We start from the raw sequence: 20,939 nt of genomic DNA on the forward strand, positions 1-20,939 counted from the left end.
GCATGACTCTCCTAGTTCGTGTCACTCTCATATTTGAGGTAGGCAGGTGAAGCGTTAGGGGGTCTTTTTGCCCAAGGACCCCTACTGGAAAGTTGGGTACCTACCGGGATTTGAACCCCAGTCTCTCGTACCAAAGGGCGGTCTCCTGTAACAAAGGGTGGCACTCTTAACCACTACGCTATCCAGTCGCTACGGATATATATAAAGTTAAACCCATGTTGTCTTGCATTAACTACACGACCCTCCTTTAATCCTTACTAATAGAATCCTTTATTAGTTGCTTCATTATCTTGCTTGGGACCAATATCAGGCCGACAGGCTTCTAATTATCCAGGCCATCTCATTTACCCTTTTCAAAAATTGGCACAACATTAGCTTTCTTCCAGTCGTCTGGAACTTCCACAGTGCTCCAAGACTTTTTGAAAACAACAGTAATGATGAAGCAAGTGCCTCAGCCAGCTCTTCTAAAACTCTTGGATGCAAGTTATCTAGACCTGCCGTTTTAAAAATGTCTACCTTAGTTGCTTCTGTTTAACATCCTCCAGAGATATCGGTGGAATGGAAAGAGTTATCACCATATGATGAGATATTATCTTCCCTCCCAAACATAGAACAGAAATATTTATTGAAAACTTCTGCCTTTTTGCACTATTATTGATAATTCCTATCTAGTAATGGACAAATACCGTTGTCAGGATTCTTTTTGTTCCTAATATATTTTAAAAATCTCCCTTATTGAGCTTAATTCTGCTAACCATAGAGTTCTCCTTGTATCCCTTTGCTTCCCTTATCAATTTTCTACAATATCTAATTTCTGATTATATCCATTACTATCAACTTCTCCTTTCTTCCATTTGTGTAATACTGTAGTTAAGAAATAAAGGTAGCCAAAGATGGTGAGAAACATTTTATAAATATATACATTTTAAAGCTGCCTTCACTTCCCCACTAAACCAGAATGTTTTTTTTAACCTTCTTCCTCAGTTGTGCCTTTTTGGGCATCTACTAAGGTGTTCTTAAATTATTCCCAATTGTCATTCACATTTTTCTTATTTAATTCTTTCTCCCAACTGATTTGGCTCAGAATTGTTTTCAGCTTTGTGAAACTGGTCCTATTAAAGCACTAAGTATATATATTACTGCTCTGGACTTTATTCTACTTGCACATTATAAATGTGGTTGAAGTCATACTCGCTTGTACCTAAGCTACCACTAATTTTTAGTTCTGTGATCAGTTCCCCTTTAATCTGTTAGGACAAGGGAGGAGAACCTTTTTGGTCCGAGGGCCACATCTGGGTATGGAAATTGTATGGCGGGCCATGAATGCTCACAAAATTGGAGTTGGGGTGCGGAGGGGCTGAGGGCTCTGGCTAGAGTGCAGGAACTGGAGAGGGTCTGGGAATGAGGGGTTGGGGTGCAGGAGAGTGCTCCAGGCTGGGACCGATGGGTTCAGAGGGCAGGAGGGGGATCAGGGCTGGGGCAGGGGGTTGGGGTGTGGGGGATGGTCTGGGGTGTAGGCTCCGGGCAGCACTCACCTCAAGCAGCCCCTGGCAGCAGTAGCATATCCCAACTCCGGGTCCTGTCCACAGGCACCGCCCCTGCACCTCCTTTTGGCCATAGTTCCAGGCAGTGGGAACTGTCGGGGTGGCCCGCGGATCCCCCGGCTGCCCCTACGTGCAGTAGCCAGAGAGAGGGACATGCCGCTGCTTCCGGGATTCGCGCGGAGCCACGGCACGCACGGAGCACGGCAAGCCCCCATCCCGCTCCCTGGCAGGAGTCTGATGGGCCGGATGCAGCCCATGGGCCATAGTTTGCTCACCCCTGAAGTACATCCTTTCCAGGAAGGTCTACAGCTGATCAGGGGTTATCACAATACACATAATAAATGCCCCAGTCAGAATGGGACCTCCAGTGAACGGGTTCGAACCCATCCCTGCCCAAAGAGTTTGCAATGTAAATCTGAGACAAGCCGCAACCAGTGTGACCGAAGGAGCCAAGAGGGGAAAGAGGGTTGGGTCAGGGAAATCAAACAGCGCGGCTCCATAGGCACCCAGGATTGTGCAGCCTCCCTGGCTGGCTGACTTCCTGTAGGGGTCGCAACAGAGGATGGATTCAGAAGAGGGGAGCTGCCTTCCAGATCTATGTGCAGTTTCCACTCACATGGGGCAGCACGCAAGCAATTGCAAAAGCAGCTGTGGGAGATGCACAAAACAAAAACTTTCCCCCACAGATTTGAAATCATCTTCTCCCCTTATTGGTCCTTTTGGTCAGGTGCCAACCAGATTATTTGAGCTTCTTAACCCTTTACAGGTAAAGGAGGGATTTTATGCTACCCTCAGCTGTATGTTTATGACAACCCCCTTTTCCTAGCCTGGAGCCAGCTCCCTTCCGCCACCCCTCCAAATCTCAGCAGCTCCCCATGCAGAGCACCCACTCTGCTGCCCCTGACTGCACCTGCTCCCCTGCCTTTCCCAGACACCTGCACTGCCCCCATCTTCTCATGCACAGCACCCCACCCTGACTCCCCCCCATCCCACTTCCTCTCCCACCACCCATGCTTAGGATGAACCTCCACGACCCATTCAAAGTGAGCTTCTGCCTCTCTGTCCCACCCCAACCTCCTCAATGCCTCTCTCCGCAGGGGGTGGGGAAGCAGACAGGTTAATAGCCAAGATGACTGTGGGCATCAAGGGACAGAGTCCTGACCAGAGAGCTTGTATAGCTTCCTTACAGACAACTGGCACTTTACCCCCTTCCCTCCCCACTCCTCAGGAGCAGGAAAGTGTTGTGTAATTACTGTGGTGCCCAGCATATCACATCTTGGAGGCAAGCACTGTAGGCCCTTCAGCAGCTAGGCCTGGTGGGGCCCAATAGCCACTCAGACACATGGCTCAGGGAAAGGGAATGGGATCAGGGCTGGCAGCAAAGGGTGCAGACACCCGAGGTACAGTTACAGATCCCAATGAGGCCTAGTGCTTGCTGTTTGCCCCTGGGGCAGTACAGGCGAGAGTCAGGGTCCTTCCGGGCTCGTGCCTGGCGCACCCTCTCCAGCACAGTCTCTGTGCAAGCAAATAGGAGCTTTCTGGTTTCCAGGCCAGGCTCTGTTAGCGTCTCTCCTTGGGCCCCTCTGCATTGGCTCCCTGCCCAGCTGCTGCTGCTCCCCCATCGACCAGCCCCCAGTTGTAATGTCCTACTGCTGTGCTGAAACATGCACTTCCACAAGGGGGCTCTGTCCACAGTTCCTGGAGCTTCTCTGCAGCTCCCTGTGGCCATGTGGCTCCCACTCCCTGGCTCTGACCCTTCCCTGGCCGGGAAAGGGGATGTGCAGCAGTGTGGGCCCATAGGAGAGGTAGACCCCACTCCACAGATCCTTCACATAGGTTAGACTCTCAGGAGTTTCCCTTTGAGGGTGGATGGAGCAGTGGCACTGCCCTCCCCAGCAGCACCCAGTGGACGAGCTCTCCCCTTTCAGGATATGCAGGGAGGCAAGGGATTCTGCACAGCCCAGGTCACACCCTTGCTACACTGGCATCAGCTAGGCACACACAGTTCAGCCCCGCTTACTCTCACGCTGAGCTACCCAAAACACACCCAAAATCCACCCCACACGTACAGCCCGAGACTTCCGCAGGCTCGGAACATGGCCAAATCCACCAGGAACACCCCAGGGCCCATCTTTCCCTTTCCCCTGCCAGTTACACTTCCTGCCCCCAGCCACAGTGTGGCTGCAGCAGTTAAGGAGACAGACCCAAGAATTTCCTTCCAACAGGGAAAGGTTTCTTTCCCCTACTCAAACAGCTGAACAACTCTAAATCCCCTAGGGGCAGAGACTAGGCATGGGAAGCATCAGCTTGAAAGCAGGTGAGTGGTTGTTGCTGCTGCTGCCGCCACTATATCACTGGAGTGGAAAGAGGGGAGCAGAGAAATGAATGGAGGGATGCCGGAGGTCAGCATTAAAATGCCATGGAGAAGGGGCAAATTTGGCTCCAGTGATGCTGGCCCATGACCCTGAAGGGCCTGATTTATAAAGGTATGTAGGTGTCCAGAGATTCAGATAGGAGAACAGTACACTAGGTTCCTATATCCACCTCTAGGCACCTACGTACCTTTAACCACCTACCCCAAAGAGCTGTCAGTGGCCAAGCAGCTGCTAATCCTGAGCTCTGCAGAGCTCATTTAAACAAAAGGTCTCCAAGTACCATCACAAGACACATGTCGTCATCCCCATTGTGCAGGTGCAGCCAATCCTTTGGGAAGTTCCTGCAGCGTGAGAAAGCCATCTTAAGCATATGCCCTATTGTAATACACACAGCACTGTCAGTGCAAACAAGAGAATCCACAGCAGAAGAGGGGAAATTCATTCCCTGACTGGGAAATTACTGAACACGCAGAGTCCTGGATTGGAGTTTAGAGCTGGAAAATGTCCCTGGTTTACCTTCATTAGCAATAATCTACTGTGTGCTCCTGGAATCGTCGGAGTTTATTCTTACCAGCCACGTTCCCAGTGCAAGCACTGACACCGATGGAAAGGATCATTTCTGGCAAAGCTGTTTCAGTGGAAGCATCGGGAATGGCTACAGAAAAAATGAACATTCAAAACGTTTGCCTTATAAGGCACATTCCTGAGGCAGCAATGGGATGGCAGGGGGGACACCCAGAAAGAGCGAGACAGAAATCACACACCGACCCATTGAGTTCATTTAAAGCCTACAGCAGGGGGATTTAGCCAAGGCTTGAAGCAGTTCTCTGCGATGCTTTGTCACAGGAGTGTAGGTACAAACAAACAGGAGCGCAGACAAAGGGAGTCAACACATTTTATTAGTAAAAAGTTAATCGGCTTAAAGTGTGCGACTAAATAAGCAAAGCTTACATTAAAGTGGCCCGCCAAGAAAGGACTCCATGGAAAGAAAGTTCTAGGAAATACAATATAGTCTCTATGTTCCTTTGTAATCCAGCACTATAAATATTCATGATTCTGGGTTAATGGGGTACCCAGCTCTCTGCCACCACAATAGTTTTTTTGTTTATTCTCAGGACCATGAACTTTGGAACCATGAACCTAAATTTCAGGCCTCTGCATTCATGCATGTTAGCAAACCCAGGGAGGGGGTGGAGCAGAGACAAAGCAAGGAACACGTCACGGAACAGTAACAAAAGGTCTGCTTGTAGGTTTTTAAAAATAGTAATAAGGGCCTTGGGGTGTACAGAGCTTCTGGCATGTCTGCATCACAACTGCCCAGAGCAGCCTGGGAGAGCCCACCGGTTCCACAACTACCCTCCCCTCTCCTGCACTGCCTCAGAAACCAGGTAGGTTGCAGCCTTTCACTCATTCACTGGGCAGGAAGCAGAAGAGGCTTTAAATGAGAAGCAGCCACGGGCATTCACGACAGAGCAGAGAATTGGGCATCTCCTTCACAAGCCTCTCCAAAGAGAAGGTCAGAAACAGCTAAGTGTAACCCCTCGGCCTACCACCCAGTCTGCACCATTTGTGCATTGATTAGGCATGGTTTCAGCACAGGTCTAGTGGCAGCAACTTCCCTGAGTTCTAACTCTAGTGGCTCACTGCCGTCCTTGCAGAAGTCACATATGTTAAGAGGTGCTGAAACCATGCAGCCAGCCCTGGGTTCAACTGGGTCTTAGGACACACTTCCTCAGCACCGCTCAGTGCCCGCAGAGGATCAAGAGTCTTGCCATGTTTGACATTTTTCTGAAGCCCCCAGAGTCAGTTGATTACGTGAGCATTTCTGCTTTCGTTTTCTTTAGCAGTAGTTTGTTCTCTTCACAGCTGGGGGAAGAAAAAGCTGAAAAACATGAATCCTAGAGGTTCAGAAATGCAAATAAAAAGAAATCAACATTTTTTTTTTTCCTAAAATCTTGTGATTTGAGACACTGGGTTTCCATGGGCCTGGTTCATCACTTTCAAAGCCTAAGGGCTTGGATCACAAGCACTGAATAAATAAGGCCCAGACCGTACGACGAGACTGATACACATAAGTCAGGTGGTGCAGGATAGCATTTCCTCACCTAGACCCACCATGATAACATGAGTCAAGGTCAATAAACCACTCAGAAGGCAACAAGCATTGATATTTTCCTGCAACAGCTTCCCTGATTGCTCTGTGCAAAAGAACAGCCTCTTTCCTCCTTCAAATCACCCTTCAAAACTCCCTTCTCGAACCCAACTATCAGCTCCAGCCCTCCATTATAACAACGTATTCCTTCGGCTTTCAGATTCCTGCCTGCACTCCTGAACTGCCCATCACCATCTGGGCACTCAGACAGCCATTTGGCTGGGACGGGAGAGCACAGTTCCTCATTCTGCCCTTCTGGACGGCTCAATCTCCAAGCACGTTTGTCCCTACATGTCCCTTAGGAAGAAGGAAAGCTCACAACAGCCCCTAGCAGTGGTCCAATGCCAGCTTAGCCACATCGCTGGCAGAAGCTCTTTCTAAAAGAACACCCATGAAGTGAGAAAGCTCTGCCTCTGCCCCTGCCCTCACCCCACCCCACCTCCAATAAATGACCTCAGCTGGAGCATCTGGGCTGAATGAAGCTGTCGTTTTTGGAGTGCGGACTGAGACATCTCCCCGGGTTGCCTTCCAGGACACACACATCACAGTGGCATCAGCAGCAGCTCTAACTACTGCTGTGCTGAAACATGCACTTCCAGCAGGACCAAAACCCCTTGTACACACACTAATGACTGAATTTGCTCTCCAAATCCGCTGCAATAGCACTGCAGGAGACAGCTACGTTTTCTGTGTATGGTCGGGTTAATTACTAACTCGGCACAAAGGAGCAATTTGGCCTGAAAGTCTCTCACAAATGAGTCCCCCTTGTGTAAACCAAATCGTAGTCCCCAAGCTCCGACGACATCTCAAGACAGGACATTGTAACCCTTAGTCATCAGAACACATCTGCACAAGGAGAAATCAACAGGACAGCCCAGACCAACCAGTCACTTCCATTCTCCTTTGCTGCCTTCTGACCCCAGTAACTTGCCCGCTCTCCCTCCCTGGCTCCTGCCTACAGCCCTGGAAAGCTCCTAACCCAATAGTGTTCTATGACCACCCCACAATCATAGAAATATGGGGGAGGGATAGCTCAGTGGTTTGAGCATTGGCCTGCTAAACCCAGGGTTGTGAGTTCAATTCTTGACGGGGCCATTTAGGGAACTGAGGTAAAAATCTGTCTGGGGATTGGTCCTGCTTTGAGCAGGGGGTTGGACTAGATGACCTCCTGAGGTTCCTTCCATCCCTGATATTCTATGAAATGCAGGTCTGGAAGGGACCTTCAGAGACCACCTAGTCCATCCCCTATGCTGAGTCAGTAGCAAGTAAACATAGACCATGCAAGTCTTTGTCCAAACTTCTTAAAAACCTCCACCGACAGAGATTCCACAGCCCCCCTTGATTGCCTGTTCTAGTGCTGACCTACTCTTAGGAATGTAAGTTGTGAATTGAAGGCACAATAGCTATTCTGGTTAATTTCCCAGTCTACAGTTCTCTACCTGGGGAACAGACATTTGACAATCAGCGGAATCCTAGAATATCAGGGTTGGAAGGGACCTCAGGAGGTCATCTAATCCAACCCCCTGCTCAAAGCAGGACCAATCCCCAAACATACTTTTTCCCCAGATCCCTAAATGGCCCCCTCAAAGATGGAACTCACAACTCTGGGTTTAGCAGGCCAGTGCTCAATCCACTGAGTTATCCCTCCCCCCTCTTCAACCTGGCTGGCAAAGGCTGGAAGTTGAAAGAAGACCATCCCTCACTTCATTTTCGTAACAAATGGGGGGAAACCCCAAAACTGTGGGATGGGGCTGAATGAAAGAGACATGTGAAAGTCTAGGGAGTGGCTGGGGGTTGGACTTGGGGAACTAATACAGGATAGCTTGTGCGGTGGGGCCGGAGGATGCAAGCAGAGTCCCACTAATCAGGTGGAAAAAGTCAGCCAAGGAGGTGAATGCTTTTCGGAAGAGCTAAGAGTATAAACACGGAGAACGTTCTGCAGCATCAACTGAATTATGTCACCATACAGAATGGAAAAATCGGTCCATGCTGGTCCCAGTGTTAGAACCTTCAAAGAACAGACAGGACTTTAGGAAATTCTGATGCTTAGTCACCAGGAGCCAGCAATACCCCAGCACATCCTGTAATGTCTCATTACTTAAATACAGCAATGAAGGGAATATAGTGCACAAAGCAGCAAAAAAAAAAAAAGGCAAAAAAAAAAAAACACCAAAATCAATAGTATCTAACTGAGCGTGATGGGGACTCACTTTCCCCCATTAAAAGAGGTTATTTACTAGGTTACTGAATCTTTCCTAAGTCATATTTAGATACCCAGAAGAATGGACAGCAAGCAGCAGGTCACAGTGGTGGTGTGGGTGGGAAATGCTAAGTGAAGAGTACATGATTTCAAATCGGATCAAAGGTTAGACTTTACGTGCATTCGGTTCTCACAGCTACGCAATACCGTGCGTGCCCTGTCTGAATGGTCAACTGCAGCTCAAAGTGTCCTGGAACAAAATCTCCTCCTAACACTCACAATACAGCAATAAAAGGCCTACCTTCAGTTACATGGAGCCTCCCCACTAGGCACCCAGTGGTGATCTCACCAGAGATTTGCCTCTGCTCCCCTAGACTGGGTAGGGCTGAGGGCAGAAAAATCACAAACATCATCAACACTGTTTGTATCATGGTAGTGCCTAAGAGATGCAGTCACAGACCGCTCAGTGCTAGGCACTGCACTGACAGCTCAAAGACAGTCCCTGTCCCTGGAGAAGAGCTCTGCGCTTAGGTAAAGATTATTGCAGCGTTGTCACTAGAACTGATCAGTGATGGTCGGTCACGACCTATAAAAAACAGTGCTTAGCATTCATTTATGAAACTAAACATTTCTTGTTAAAAATTATTTTCGTCCTGGTGGACCTGGCTATAGATATAAAAATAAAAAAGATCTTGGCATTTTGCTTTTGTATTGAAATTACACATTGTATTTTTCAATAAATAAGGAAGTCCTGTTAAAAGCAAAATGTACTCATCTGCACCACAAAAACTACTTCAATAGTAAAAGCTAACTGAATTTTTAAAATCCAATGCATTTTTCACCACTGGTGCATGTTTGCTTCCTTTGCGGATTTCACTCTGCTTGGACAATGGGATTGTCTTCGCTGCACCGTTCAGCTTGAGTTTGGACATTTGAGTTATTGCCCAGCTGACATGAGAGCAGCCACACTGCGAAATAACACCGGAGCTACGCGGATACATTGGATGAGCAGAGATTGGATTAGCAGCTGAGTTGGAAATCAAGTTGTTGCCCCCACACTGCATTACTTAGCTGGAGTGTCAGCAGTAACACCTCCCGGACAGGCCATCTAGCTCAAGTTTAAAGCACCACTTAACTTGAGCTAGAGATTTGCATGTGTGGACAGGAGTTGGGTGGCAAAACTTGAGGTATACCTCAAGCTAACAATGCAGTGAAGACAAGCCCAATGACACTGGTCAGTTTTACTTGGCTCATAAACAAGCCATGTCAGAGTCTGATTCCCCTGCACTAGCACAATGCTGCAGTTTTGGGGTTACAATCTCCAAGGTAACACTTAAATAAAAAGCAGCTTTTTTTAAAAAAACCTCTAAATTTGGGGGTTGAACTGCTGCCTGTAAGACAAAAAAAACAAGGCAAGAATTACAACTGATCAGAAAACAGAATTTCTAGCCAGCGGGAAAGGTTGACACATGGAAATTTGGAATGAAAAGTTGAAACGTGCAGTTTTTTTTTCACAGAATGGGAATTCCAACATATTTTGATTCCGAAACTTTGAAACATTCTGATAAGGTACAAACATATAAACCTATTAAAATATTATCCTCTGAGTCAAAACGAAACATTAACATTATCAAAATGAAACACGGCAAAATGATTTGTTTTGACATGTCTGTCCAATTATTGAAACAGACACGTTTCCATGAAACATTTCAACCAAACCACATTTTCTGATGGAGACTGTTCCAACATTTTTCAACCAGCTCTAATTAAGGCCACATCAACTCTACGGGGATAGCTAATGGCATAACCACATAGTATAGACACAGACTACAGTGATGGGAAGAATATTTCTGCCACTGTATGAACCACCTCCCTGAGTGACAGCAGCTAGGTCAAAGATGCTTCCAACGACCTTGCTGTGTCTACTCCTGGGCCTAGGTTGGCATAGCTCCATCGCTAGGGGCGTGGATTTTTCACATCTCTGAGAAACATCAACCTATCCAAGCTTAAGAATTTATTTACCCTAAGCACCACCTTTACTTGAGCACTGCCGCACCATCACGTGGTGGGAACGCTTGCATCTGCCCTAATTACACCCCTCAATGAGAATGAAGAGCACTGCTTTACAGTTGCAGCTAGCAATCAATACAATAATAGAGCACTGGACTGGTGGATCATAGACTCAAAACTTTAAGGCCAGAAGGGACCATCACAATCATCTAGTCTGACCTCCTGCACATCGAAGGCCACAGAACCTCACCCACCCACTCCTGTCATGGACCCCTAACCTCTGGCTGAGTTACTGAAGTCCTCAAATCATGATTTAAAGACTTCAAGTTACAGAGACTCTACTATGTACTCCCAATGGTTTCAGTTGCTTATAACATTGCCAAATGTTAACCATTTGGGCTGAAATTTTCTACTCTGGGTGTCTGACTCAGGCTGTTTTCGGTTTTTTGTTTCTTTTTTTTACCATTTCAGATAAAACACTTCAGCTGTTTCTGAGATTGAGCTTAAAGAAAAAACACTTGTCCCACATTTTAAAAAATTCTTACAGACATTTGGTTGAGAAATCAGTGCCCCTATGGTTTGGAGCAAGGGCTTGGAATTTTGTGGGGGAAATCACCCTAGTGCCAAGGATGTACCTTTTACCATCCCTCTGAAAATTTGCCCAAGTTACAAACCTTCAAAAAATTAGTTTGCACACATGGCTGGAGCACCCATGGAAAAAAATAGTGGGTGCTCAGCACCCACCGGGGGGCCCCCCCAATCACCTCCTCCCACTCCCCCCAGTGGGCCCCACTGATCAGCTCCTCCTCCTCCCTTCCAGCGTCTCACGCCCACCACGGATCAGCTGTTTGGCAGCAGGCAGGAGGCACTGGAGGGAAAGGGTCAGAGTGAGGGCAGGAGACACTGGGGCGGGGGGGAATGGGAGTTGCTGATTGGTGGGGCCTGCCGGTGGGTGCTGGGCAGAACAGGGCAGGGCCTTGTGGGAAGGGATGGAGTAGGGATGGGGTCAGGGGCAGAGCAGGGCTCGAGCACCCCCAGGGAAGTGAGAAGTCGGCGCCTGTGGTTGCACATGCTCAGTAGAGGCTTGCTAGGGTTATTTATCCAAAGATTCTATCTGCCCCGAACATGCTCCAGGAGCCTGGGGCTGATCAGGACTTCCCCTGCAATTGTTACTCCTAGCTGCTGTGGGCTGCTAGTCACCAGAACCAAGAGACAGGAGACTCTCACGGCCTCCCATGCTGGCAGCCAGGCAGTGAGAAGGAAGCTGGCAGACTAATGCAGACCTATGGGGAGGGGTACTGGAGGGTAATAGATTGAGACAAGGAGCCTAGAGGGAAGAAGACTGGCTGTGTAGGGAGACTGAAAGCTAGCAAAGGGAAGGAGGAAGACTGGGACTGGCATGAAAAATCTCGGGGTGGAGAATGAGAAAAGACGGGACCGGGCAGAAAGATCCAGGCCCGGGGGAGAACCGAGGAAGACAATTCTAAGATACGTGAATTCTGCATAGGTAATTCTGAATTCTTCCCAGCACTGCATTAAAAAAAATAAAACCAATTGGGAGCTGAGAAGTCTGAGCTGGTAGGTCACTGGTACATCCTATTCCGATGCAGATTTTGACTGGAATAGGATAAAATTAAACATTCAGCAGTCCTGCTCCTCGCTCACATTTCTTCTAGGGTTTTCTCAGCAAACAGTTCATTTCCCACTTTGTTATATATTCTGAATTCAGTAACTTTGACCAGGTGCATTTTCCTGGGGTGGGCAAAGTTTGTGAGGATTCAAAACAACTTCTGGGGCAGAGTCTTAATGTGACTTTGAGCCGCTGCACATTCGGGACGCTGCTGCAGACCTCAGTAATAAAAGGCAATTTATATCAGTTAAACAGGAAGAGACTGTTTTTAGACCATTAAACAACTCTAGGAGTGCCGAGCCTGCCTATAGTAAACATGCCCAAGTGAAAAACAACAAGTCATCAAGATTTCTAAATCAATAACCAATCAACCTCCCAGTCAGCCACTCCCTGCCAGGGGATCTTTCAGCCTTGCAAATGCTGGAGTGGATTAAAACGCTGAACAAGGTATCCTCTCTTCTGCCAAGGAAGCTACACATTTCTGTAACCTTAACTCAATCGGAGGCTCAGATAGAAAAAATGACAAAAGTCAAAAATCCTGGTCAGTGGGATCAAGCCAATGGCTAATAAGTGTCACAGGGCAGTGAGGGCGGATTTCAGCCCTAGCCAAAGGCAGCTAGGCTACAGACTGACCCTTGCAACCCTCAGGATCCAGGGCAGGAAGATTATTTCATGTCTCCAAGGGGAAAGGATATAGGAACCTACTTACCTGCAGGGGAACCCTGTACTAAGCTGTGCAGGAGGACTTTGCATAAGAAATCATACGGCACCCCCAGGAAGAAACCTAACAGACTCTCCAGTGGAGAATGGCATAATGAATCACAGTGCCCTCTTCTGGCTAGGTACTCATCTGGGTCCCTGCTTCTCAGGTGGCCAGATCTTCTCCAGCTGGGTTGCGGAGAGGAAAGGGGAGATTAGTAAGCGAGCACATTCATTACAGCTGGTACCCTGCTCCAAAGAGCTAAATGAGACACAGCAAATGAAGCCATGGCATGAAGTAAGTCTACAGCTTGGGTAAGTGAGAACATGGGCATTAATGATGGCGGGGGGAAGACACCACGGCCAGATTATTGGCCTGGGGAAGAGGGAACATGGACCTACCATGGAGAAAGGGAGAAAGAGGAGATGACAAGGAAAGATTTACACACAGGCAGTGGGACAATTGTCCAAACATCAGCACTGCCAACTCTGGTGCTATTTTCAGTTTTTCTTAAAGCCCTGGCTGCTGGAGTCAAGTGATCCCAGGAGAATCTCTGCTTCCATTAAAAAAAAAATAAAATAAAAATAAAAAAAATAAAAAAAAAAGTTTCCAGACTTCATGGTTAGAGAAAAGGTCAAAACCTGACCTCAGTGCTTCCTAACAGCACAGAAGGCCCAAAGTACAATAGATAATCCTTTAAAAAATTAGTCAGTTTTTAAACCACTTGGGGGAGGGGGGAGATATTCTGCAAGGCGGGGACAGACTTGTAAATTTGCAACACTGACATCTCCAATGATCTGTGCTGATCCCACATTTAGACATTCAAGCCCACAGCGAAGTGCTCGATTCGTAAACCCAAATACAGACTTGGATGCCACCCACACTGACCACATGGCTCTTTGTCCCCCTCTAGTGGTTAGGCCAGGTAGAGACATTTCTGAGTCTGCTAAAGCCTGCAAGCTAACAGCCTGGGTCTCTTAGCTCCAGCAACAGAGGGAGATATTTTTAGATACACACACACAGCCAGTCCATGCAGATTGAGCCTGCATTCTAATTTAAGCATTAAGTCTGAGTACTGGGGCTTGCGATGCCCATAGGAACCCTGTATATAGTGAGATTAACCCTGGCCCATTCTTAAACACTTGGCTAGAAGGTTGGTGTAACCTCATTTAATTTCTTTCCTGGTTCCTGGACCCTTGACACAATTTTATTCTTGTTGCACTTATAGATTTTCTTCTAATCTATGTTAAATAGTTCTTATTTCACTTATGATGTGGTCAGGAGTCAATCAAGAGAAAAGCCCTCAGTATGGTTAATTAACTCACCTTTTAAAAATAAAAAAAATCATGCTGAAGTTCCTATGCTCCCAGAACTTACATAGATCATTTCAGCCATCAGTAAAATGCAGCCACTTCTGGGAGTAGAACATGGCAACTATTTAACAGTGTACAGCAGCACCGCACAGTAGTTTAGGACAGGAAGTGAAGTCTAAAATAGCCAAATAATTACGTTCCACTCACTGCAGTCTTAACAGTTGACTTTCCACCTGTGGACTGATGACTCTGGGCATTACTCTGTGTGGTGTGGAGTATCCTCAGCTCCAGATCAGCCCCTCGGGAGTGCATGGTCCAGTGTGTGTCAGATGCTCACCAGCTAAAGATGCCATGGTGGCCACAGGGTGCATCTTACAGAAGTGGGGAGCTCCAGATAGCCTTGAGACATCTGACCTGGCCTCGTGACGCAGGTTAGCATCATCTCTGCTTCACAGATAGGGCAGAGGTGGAAAATGAGAGGTCAGCCAGTGAACAAGGAGTAGAAGCCAGGTCTCGGGACTCCCAGTCCTCTGGCCTTCACCAATGGAACAACCTTGCATTGGCCCCGCCCCTTCAGACCTTGTCCCCATCAGGGAAGCACACTTTTATGGCAAGGGGAGACCCTGAGACGCGTACAGGTTGCAGAGCCTAGCACTGATGCAGATATTGCTGCAAGCGAGGCAGAAAAAGCCATAGTGTTGGGGTGGGATGCTTTCAAGTTGCTAAATGCAACAGACTAACCCCTCCCCTGCTGTTTCCCTTGGCAGGTTGCAGGAGGGCCTGGTTGGCTGTCTCCCCAGGGTGGTCTGGGAATGAACTGACTATTCATTGACCTGCAACTAAGAGATGGTCATGGTGAACGAGCTCAGATGGGTAAAGGCTGCTGGAGACAGCATGTACACACACAGTAGTGATCTCGCGGCTTGCAGTTGGAGATGCAATGCAGCGGAGCTGGAGTCATGGAAAGGGTTTTTAAGGCCGTTTTCTTTGTAAGCTCTATTGGACACGCCTCATCTAATGTCTATGGTTTAAAAAATATTCCTAAACCACCTACTTCTTGCGTGAAATTTAGCATTTGGGATCTCGTGGCATGGAGAACTTTTGTGGGCAGGCTTAAAACGAATTGAGCAAAGGTCTCTAGAGATACGTGCGTGAAATTTTTCATTTTTTGAAGACTCTTCTAACTTCTCTGGAAACAGCATGTCCAAACTGGCTCAGTCTAAGAGCACCTACCTGTAGCATGGTTGACGCATTTGTCCTATAGAAGACTTAGTACACTGGACTGTATCTGGACTTCAGAGTTTGGGGTGTGTGTTTGGGGCGGGAGAGGAATGAGGTACAGGTGGATTTAGGGCATAAGACTTATTAAAAGAGGCTGGGTGGTTAATTTTGGAGTTATTTGCCATGAATCCTTAAACCTTTTGCAAGCTCACTGAGGTCTCTGCGAAGGTTATAAACTTCTTGAGATCTGGTTGAGTGTATAAACCTCATAGGCATGCAGCCTGGTAACTAACGCCAGTAGCTCTGGTTGATTGGTAATTCCATAGGGTTCTTACTGTGTCAAATCCTTCAGTCAAATCGACCTGCGTGAAGGAATTTAGAACCCATGCAATGTTTCTGCAAATCTTCTAATTTCCACAAATTAAACAAGTATCAGAGGGGTAGCCGTGTTAGTCTGGATCTGTAAAAGCAGCAGAGAATCCTGTGGCACCTTATAGACTAACAGACGTTTTGGAGCGTGAGCTTTCGTGGGTGAATACCCACTTCTCTATAAGGTGCCACAGGATTCTCTGCTGCTTTTACAAATTAAACAAGGTGCTTCCCAGTCCCACAGGTCGAAATCCCACTGTTAAGACTGCAGTGAGTGGAACAGGCTGGGTGGAGCTGTGACTCCATGGACATCCCTGGGCACCAACTATTCCATGCCAGGCAACAAGCAGGCTACCTTCTCCCCCGCTTTCAGAGAATGTTTCTAGGCTGCCTGGCTGTGGGAACAACCTTGAGAATGTGAGCCGAGAGGAGCCACTGCAGCGATGCCTGCCTGAGTCTCCAGGGAGTTTGAAACTAACAGAGGTGTGAACTCTTCCCCTCACCTCAGTTCAGGCCCTGTGGCCTCAGAAGCAGACATTTCCCCAAAATGCGACAGAACGCAGCCTTTTGCTGCAGCACTGGCTACTGTCTTGTCTCCTTGCTCTGCTGGGACTTGCCTGCCGAGCCTTGCACTCTCCATCTTTCCCCCCACAAGGGGTGGGGGTAGTTCAGTGGGTTCCAGTGCTAGCTCCCTGCTCTGCTCCAGGCAGCTGAGAGCAAGAGCTGGAGTCTAGCTTACCCCTGGGAGGAGCCAGAATTCCAGGCAGCCCAGCTTGCCAGCCTGTGTGAGTGCTGAAGCAAGCAAGGAGCTCTGGACTGCCCTGACGCATAGTCGGGGAGAGGGGAGCAGGGGAGGGTTTGGAACTGGGCCATTTCAACAACGTGGGAGCCAAGCCCAACAGTTACATCAATGAGTATTTTCTACTATGAGCCAGGGAGCCATGTGTTTGGGGGTGGAGGGCGGGAGGAGGCAATCTAACATTTACACAGAGTTTTGTCTCATTGCTCCATGGAGAATAGAGCCCTGCAGACATATATGCGCCAGCTCCAAGATTCCAGAAGGCTCACGATTTCCTGCACTGCAGATTCATCCACTCCTGCTCTGCGCTGCTCCAGTACAGCTCTCCTTCTCCCTCATTGGATCCTGGCCTACACCACCACCACGTACTCCACCTATCCCCTTAGCCTCACCTGTGCAACTGCCATCCCAACTCTCTCTCCTCCAACTCCCACCTACTCCATGCCACAAACCCTGCCCTGCCCAAGTTTCCAGTGACATCTTCCTGGCACAGCAGCATTCCCATTTTACAGACCAGGGAGATGAGGGGCAGAGAGGCCTAGAGACCCACTCAAGGTCACTCAGCATCAGAACCCAGGAGCCCTGGCACCCAAGTCCACGCTGTAATGACACAATACACCGCCAGAGTGAAAGCAAGCACTACAATTCCATCTGACAACAGAGTCCCAAAGAAAGGAAATCAATCACTACTTTCAGGGCAACAATTCAGCTCATATCTATGCCCCTAGCCCAGGGGTTCTCAAACTGGGGGTCGGGACCCCTCAGGGGGTCATGAGGTTATTACATGGGGGGTTGTGAGCTGTCATCCTCCACCCTAAACCCCGCTTGCCTCCAGCATTTATAATGGTGTTAAATATATTAAAAAGTGTGTTTAATTTATTGGGGGGGTTGCACTCAGACTTGCTGTGTGAAAGGGGGTCACCAGTTCAAAAGTTTGAAACCCACTGCCCTAGCCTGTCCCCTTTCAGTGTCGGTCAGCACATGCATACAGCACGCCCCCTCCCCTACACTGGATACACACAGATAAGAGCTCAGAGTACGCACAGGGAACTGGACTTCTGAAGACTCTGTTTGATCACATAACATTGGGCAGACGCAATTTCCTCATTCAACACTGGGAGCGAGGCAAAGGTACAGCACTCCTCATTCAGCCAGCAATCTGTGGACGCTTACACCTGCCTCCAGTTCCAAGGCAGGGAATGAGACACACCTGCTACAGCTGGAGGGGAATGAGACGAATATGGTATGCCTGTGGGGCAAAGTGCATCTGCCACCAGCTGGGGAGATAAGCTGTCACTCGGGGGCAGGCAGCAAAAGGGGTGTGAGAAATATCATTGTACCTGCCATCAGTTAAAAGAGTGGGAGGAAGTGGGACATGAGATAGATCTGTATGGGCAGAGGGGCACAATGCATCGGCTACGTGGCCCTGAGTGACAAGGATGCAGATGAAAAAGTAACACACTGGGGCTAGATGAATCAGTGCTTCTCCCCACCTGCAGTCTCTCTGTTGGTAGGAACAGTCTCCCAGGCCCCCTGCTGGAAGGAAAGATACATGCTTACCACACTAGGTACTGTGCCATTAGAAGAATATCGATCCTGTAAACACCTGAGTCTCCGTCACACATGTAGATATTTTTTATGGACATAAGTTAAAATCGAAATAGGACACAATCCAAAATAACTGTGCACACAGACTTGTGCTGGAATAACTAGAGGTGAATTACTGCCTATTTCATTATTTTGATTCCAGTTTGTGTGCAGTCAAGTCCTTACGGTTTAAGGGCAAGAATTTCAGAAGTGGGTGCCTATTCTGTTGGCAAAGTATCGATAATTTCTCTCAAAACTATTTAAATGGATATCCTCACTCTGATCTGTGCCCAGGCTTGGGCAGTTTAACCAAGCCAGTTAGGACAAACACCATTGGTTTAGGCAGATCTCGAGGTTATACATTTCCCATCCATAACTGCACAGAGATCTAGCAGAGAACATTTGCTACATTCTCTTTAAAAACCTTAGTGACCCCTTGTAGATTTTTATGAGAATCGTTAAGCACAACCAATTTTGTAAATTACACTGACAATTCTAACCAAGCAAGATGACTGTTCAAGACAGTCAGTGGATTCTCTCTCTCATTAAGACGTTGCTCTGTTCTCCTGTGCTATAGATAAATGCTGAAATATTAACTGTAATAGTCCAAAACTTAAGTGCTTATAGTAGCAATAACAGGGTTATCTCCTGGCATTTCAGGCAGCCAGATGCTTTGATCCCAGAAACATTAAGTTTTGGGAAGGAATTCCCACGCCTTTCCTAATAGCTTCTCTCCTACCCTCAGAGCTGCCCCCCACCCTCCCAATGTATTGGTCTACACAGAAGCATACATGGCATTCAGCTGGGTATAAGCCCACAGCCTTGACTGGTTTAATTAAATAGCATTTCTACTATAGCACTCTTATCTACAGGTGGGTAAGCCCGATTCATGGTATTTCTATCTTGCATGAGCACAGAGCTACAGGAAAAGAACACTCAACACCAACAGTTTGGAGCCTGGGCACCTATATTTAGGCACCACCTGGAAGTGGCCCAATTTTCTGAAATATTGAGCACCGGTGAAACTTACAAGAATTACATTGGTTTCACTTTGCTGCTGCTGCTGCTGGGGGAAGCTCTAAGCAGAGACATCCCACGCAGGGAAAGGATCGCCCACAAACCATGGCTACTGGAGAGGCGTCACAAGCCTTACCCCCACCCACCATTCACACAGAAGCCTGGAGTCAGTGGGGCAGATAATGAAGTGCCTGATCCCAAAGACTAGTGCATGCAATATTGGGTGAAGGAGGGGATCTTTATTTCACAAAACACAGAAGCATATTAAAAAGCAGGGACAGGACGACTTCCATACCCCAATTCTGAAATTTACACGGGGCAGCCGGGCCAACGTGCACTGAAATGATTTTGGCGTCGCCTTGACATTGCTACTTGTCTCTGCGGGGGGGGTGAAATCAGGTCAGGCGAGTATATTTATATACACGCTCTGTTGTTAGAAACAGACAGAAGTAAGCTCAGAAAACATTTCTTCATTACCATTGGATTCCAGAATGGAATTTCAGACCCAAGAAAGCCCATAATTAATTTAAATTCCATCGCTAAGGCACTTCAGTCAGATCAAATCTTTAACTGCCTGGCCTAACGAACGGAAGAGAATACCACACTTGGCAAAATATGTATCTTTTAAAAGGAATCGGCCCCAACCTGAATTTCCTATTTTGATCACAATTACAAATGAGGCAGGCGAGTTACTCATAAAACCCATCAGCAGAGTTCTTGCAATCGGTGTCTGTAACAAATGCACATAAGAGCTGCACAACTCCCCGGCAGCGTCCAGATGCTTCAGTGCTTCCAGGATACTTGTAGATGCAAACCTAAGTGAGCCGCCTACAGAATGCCAAGCCGTAGATGTTCAAAATGCCCCTGGGTCCTGTCCCCCTCCATCACTTGCTGCCTTACTGGACTCACCAGTCTCCTTTAATTAACAGGGGAGTGAAGGAATGTGCAGCCCAGGATGGGGGGAGGCGAACATGGGTTCTTCAGGATTTAGGACCTGCAGTAAGCTTCATTTCCTGGCTGGTTGCTTCTATTCCTCCCTCTACCCCCACCCCGGACACTCAGCTACAAGATAAACGAGGGACTTTTCATCTACATTGGGGTAATTTCGGAGCCGGGAGACGCTGCTTCAATCCGGAAGCAAGATCCTCGCTTTCTTCCCCAGCAGCCCTGCCTGGGGCCGTCCCAGTCCCTGCTGTCACCTTCCCCAGCTCAAGCCTGGGGCGATGCACTGCCCAGAGCCTGGACACGCTTCTCAACCCCCCGCTACACTAACGCGTTCTGCTCGGGAGCGCAGCTGGAGTTTGGGTCCTTCGCAGCCTCCAGCGCTGTGCAGCTGTTTGCCGCACCTGGAACGGGACAAGCCCCCCGGGGCAGCTACTAGCTCCAGCCCGGGCCAGGACACGCGCGCAGGGAAGTTCTTGCAGCAGCAGCAGCAGCAGGGGGGACGCGGATCTCCCCAGCCAGGCGCCGGCAAACTTGGCCCTGGAGTCCCCCCACTCACACTTACCGGCTTTGCAGGGGTCGCGGTACCCCGGCTGCTGCTCCAGGCTCTCCTCCTCCGCCAGCCCCCAGGAGCCGCGGGCAGCCGGCACCCACAGAAGTAGCAGCAGCAGGGTCCCGAGAGGGGCAGCCCAGCCCATAGCGGCTGCAGAGCGGCGCCCGGGGCCGCTGCACGGAGCTACCCGCGCCGGTTGCCTCTGCCGGGGGCGATGCTGCTGCGCTTGCAGCTGGAGCAGGGCAGGAGCCGTGCCGGGCTCCCGCCCCCGCCGCGGTCTGGCTGGGCGCGGCCCCCGTCACTCAAGGCAAGAGGAAGCCAATCCGCAAGCACCCGCGCCCCGGCTCCTCCTTCCAGGGGAAGCCCTGCGACGCGCGTGGGCGGCGGGGGTGCTGGGGGCTGAAGGTTCCTTCGCCTCCTGGGAGCTGCTGCCGCGGAGCAGGAAAGAGCGAAAGAGCTGGGCCCAGGAGCGCACCTGGGCTCCCCCAGCCAGCCCAGCCCGCAGCCTCACCTACCCGGCTCCAGCC

General features: G+C 48.8%; 1 protein-coding gene across 1 annotated transcript in view; it reads right to left on the bottom strand.

Moving 5' to 3' along the window:
* Positions 1–20,600, bottom strand: part of TLL2 (tolloid like 2) — a 190,888-nt gene extending 170,288 nt beyond the window's left edge. Inside the window, exon 1 of the mRNA XM_032778202.2 lies at positions 20,425–20,600. Within this exon, the coding sequence (XP_032634093.1) occupies positions 20,425–20,557 (133 nt within the window). The 5' untranslated portion in view covers positions 20,558–20,600. The remainder of the gene's footprint in view (positions 1–20,424) is intronic.
* Between the last annotated feature and the right edge of the window lie 339 nt (positions 20,601–20,939).

The sequence above is a fragment of the Chelonoidis abingdonii genome, chromosome 16 (genome assembly GCF_003597395.2).
Source record: "Chelonoidis abingdonii isolate Lonesome George chromosome 16, CheloAbing_2.0, whole genome shotgun sequence".
Taxonomy (NCBI): Eukaryota; Metazoa; Chordata; order Testudines; family Testudinidae; genus Chelonoidis; species Chelonoidis abingdonii.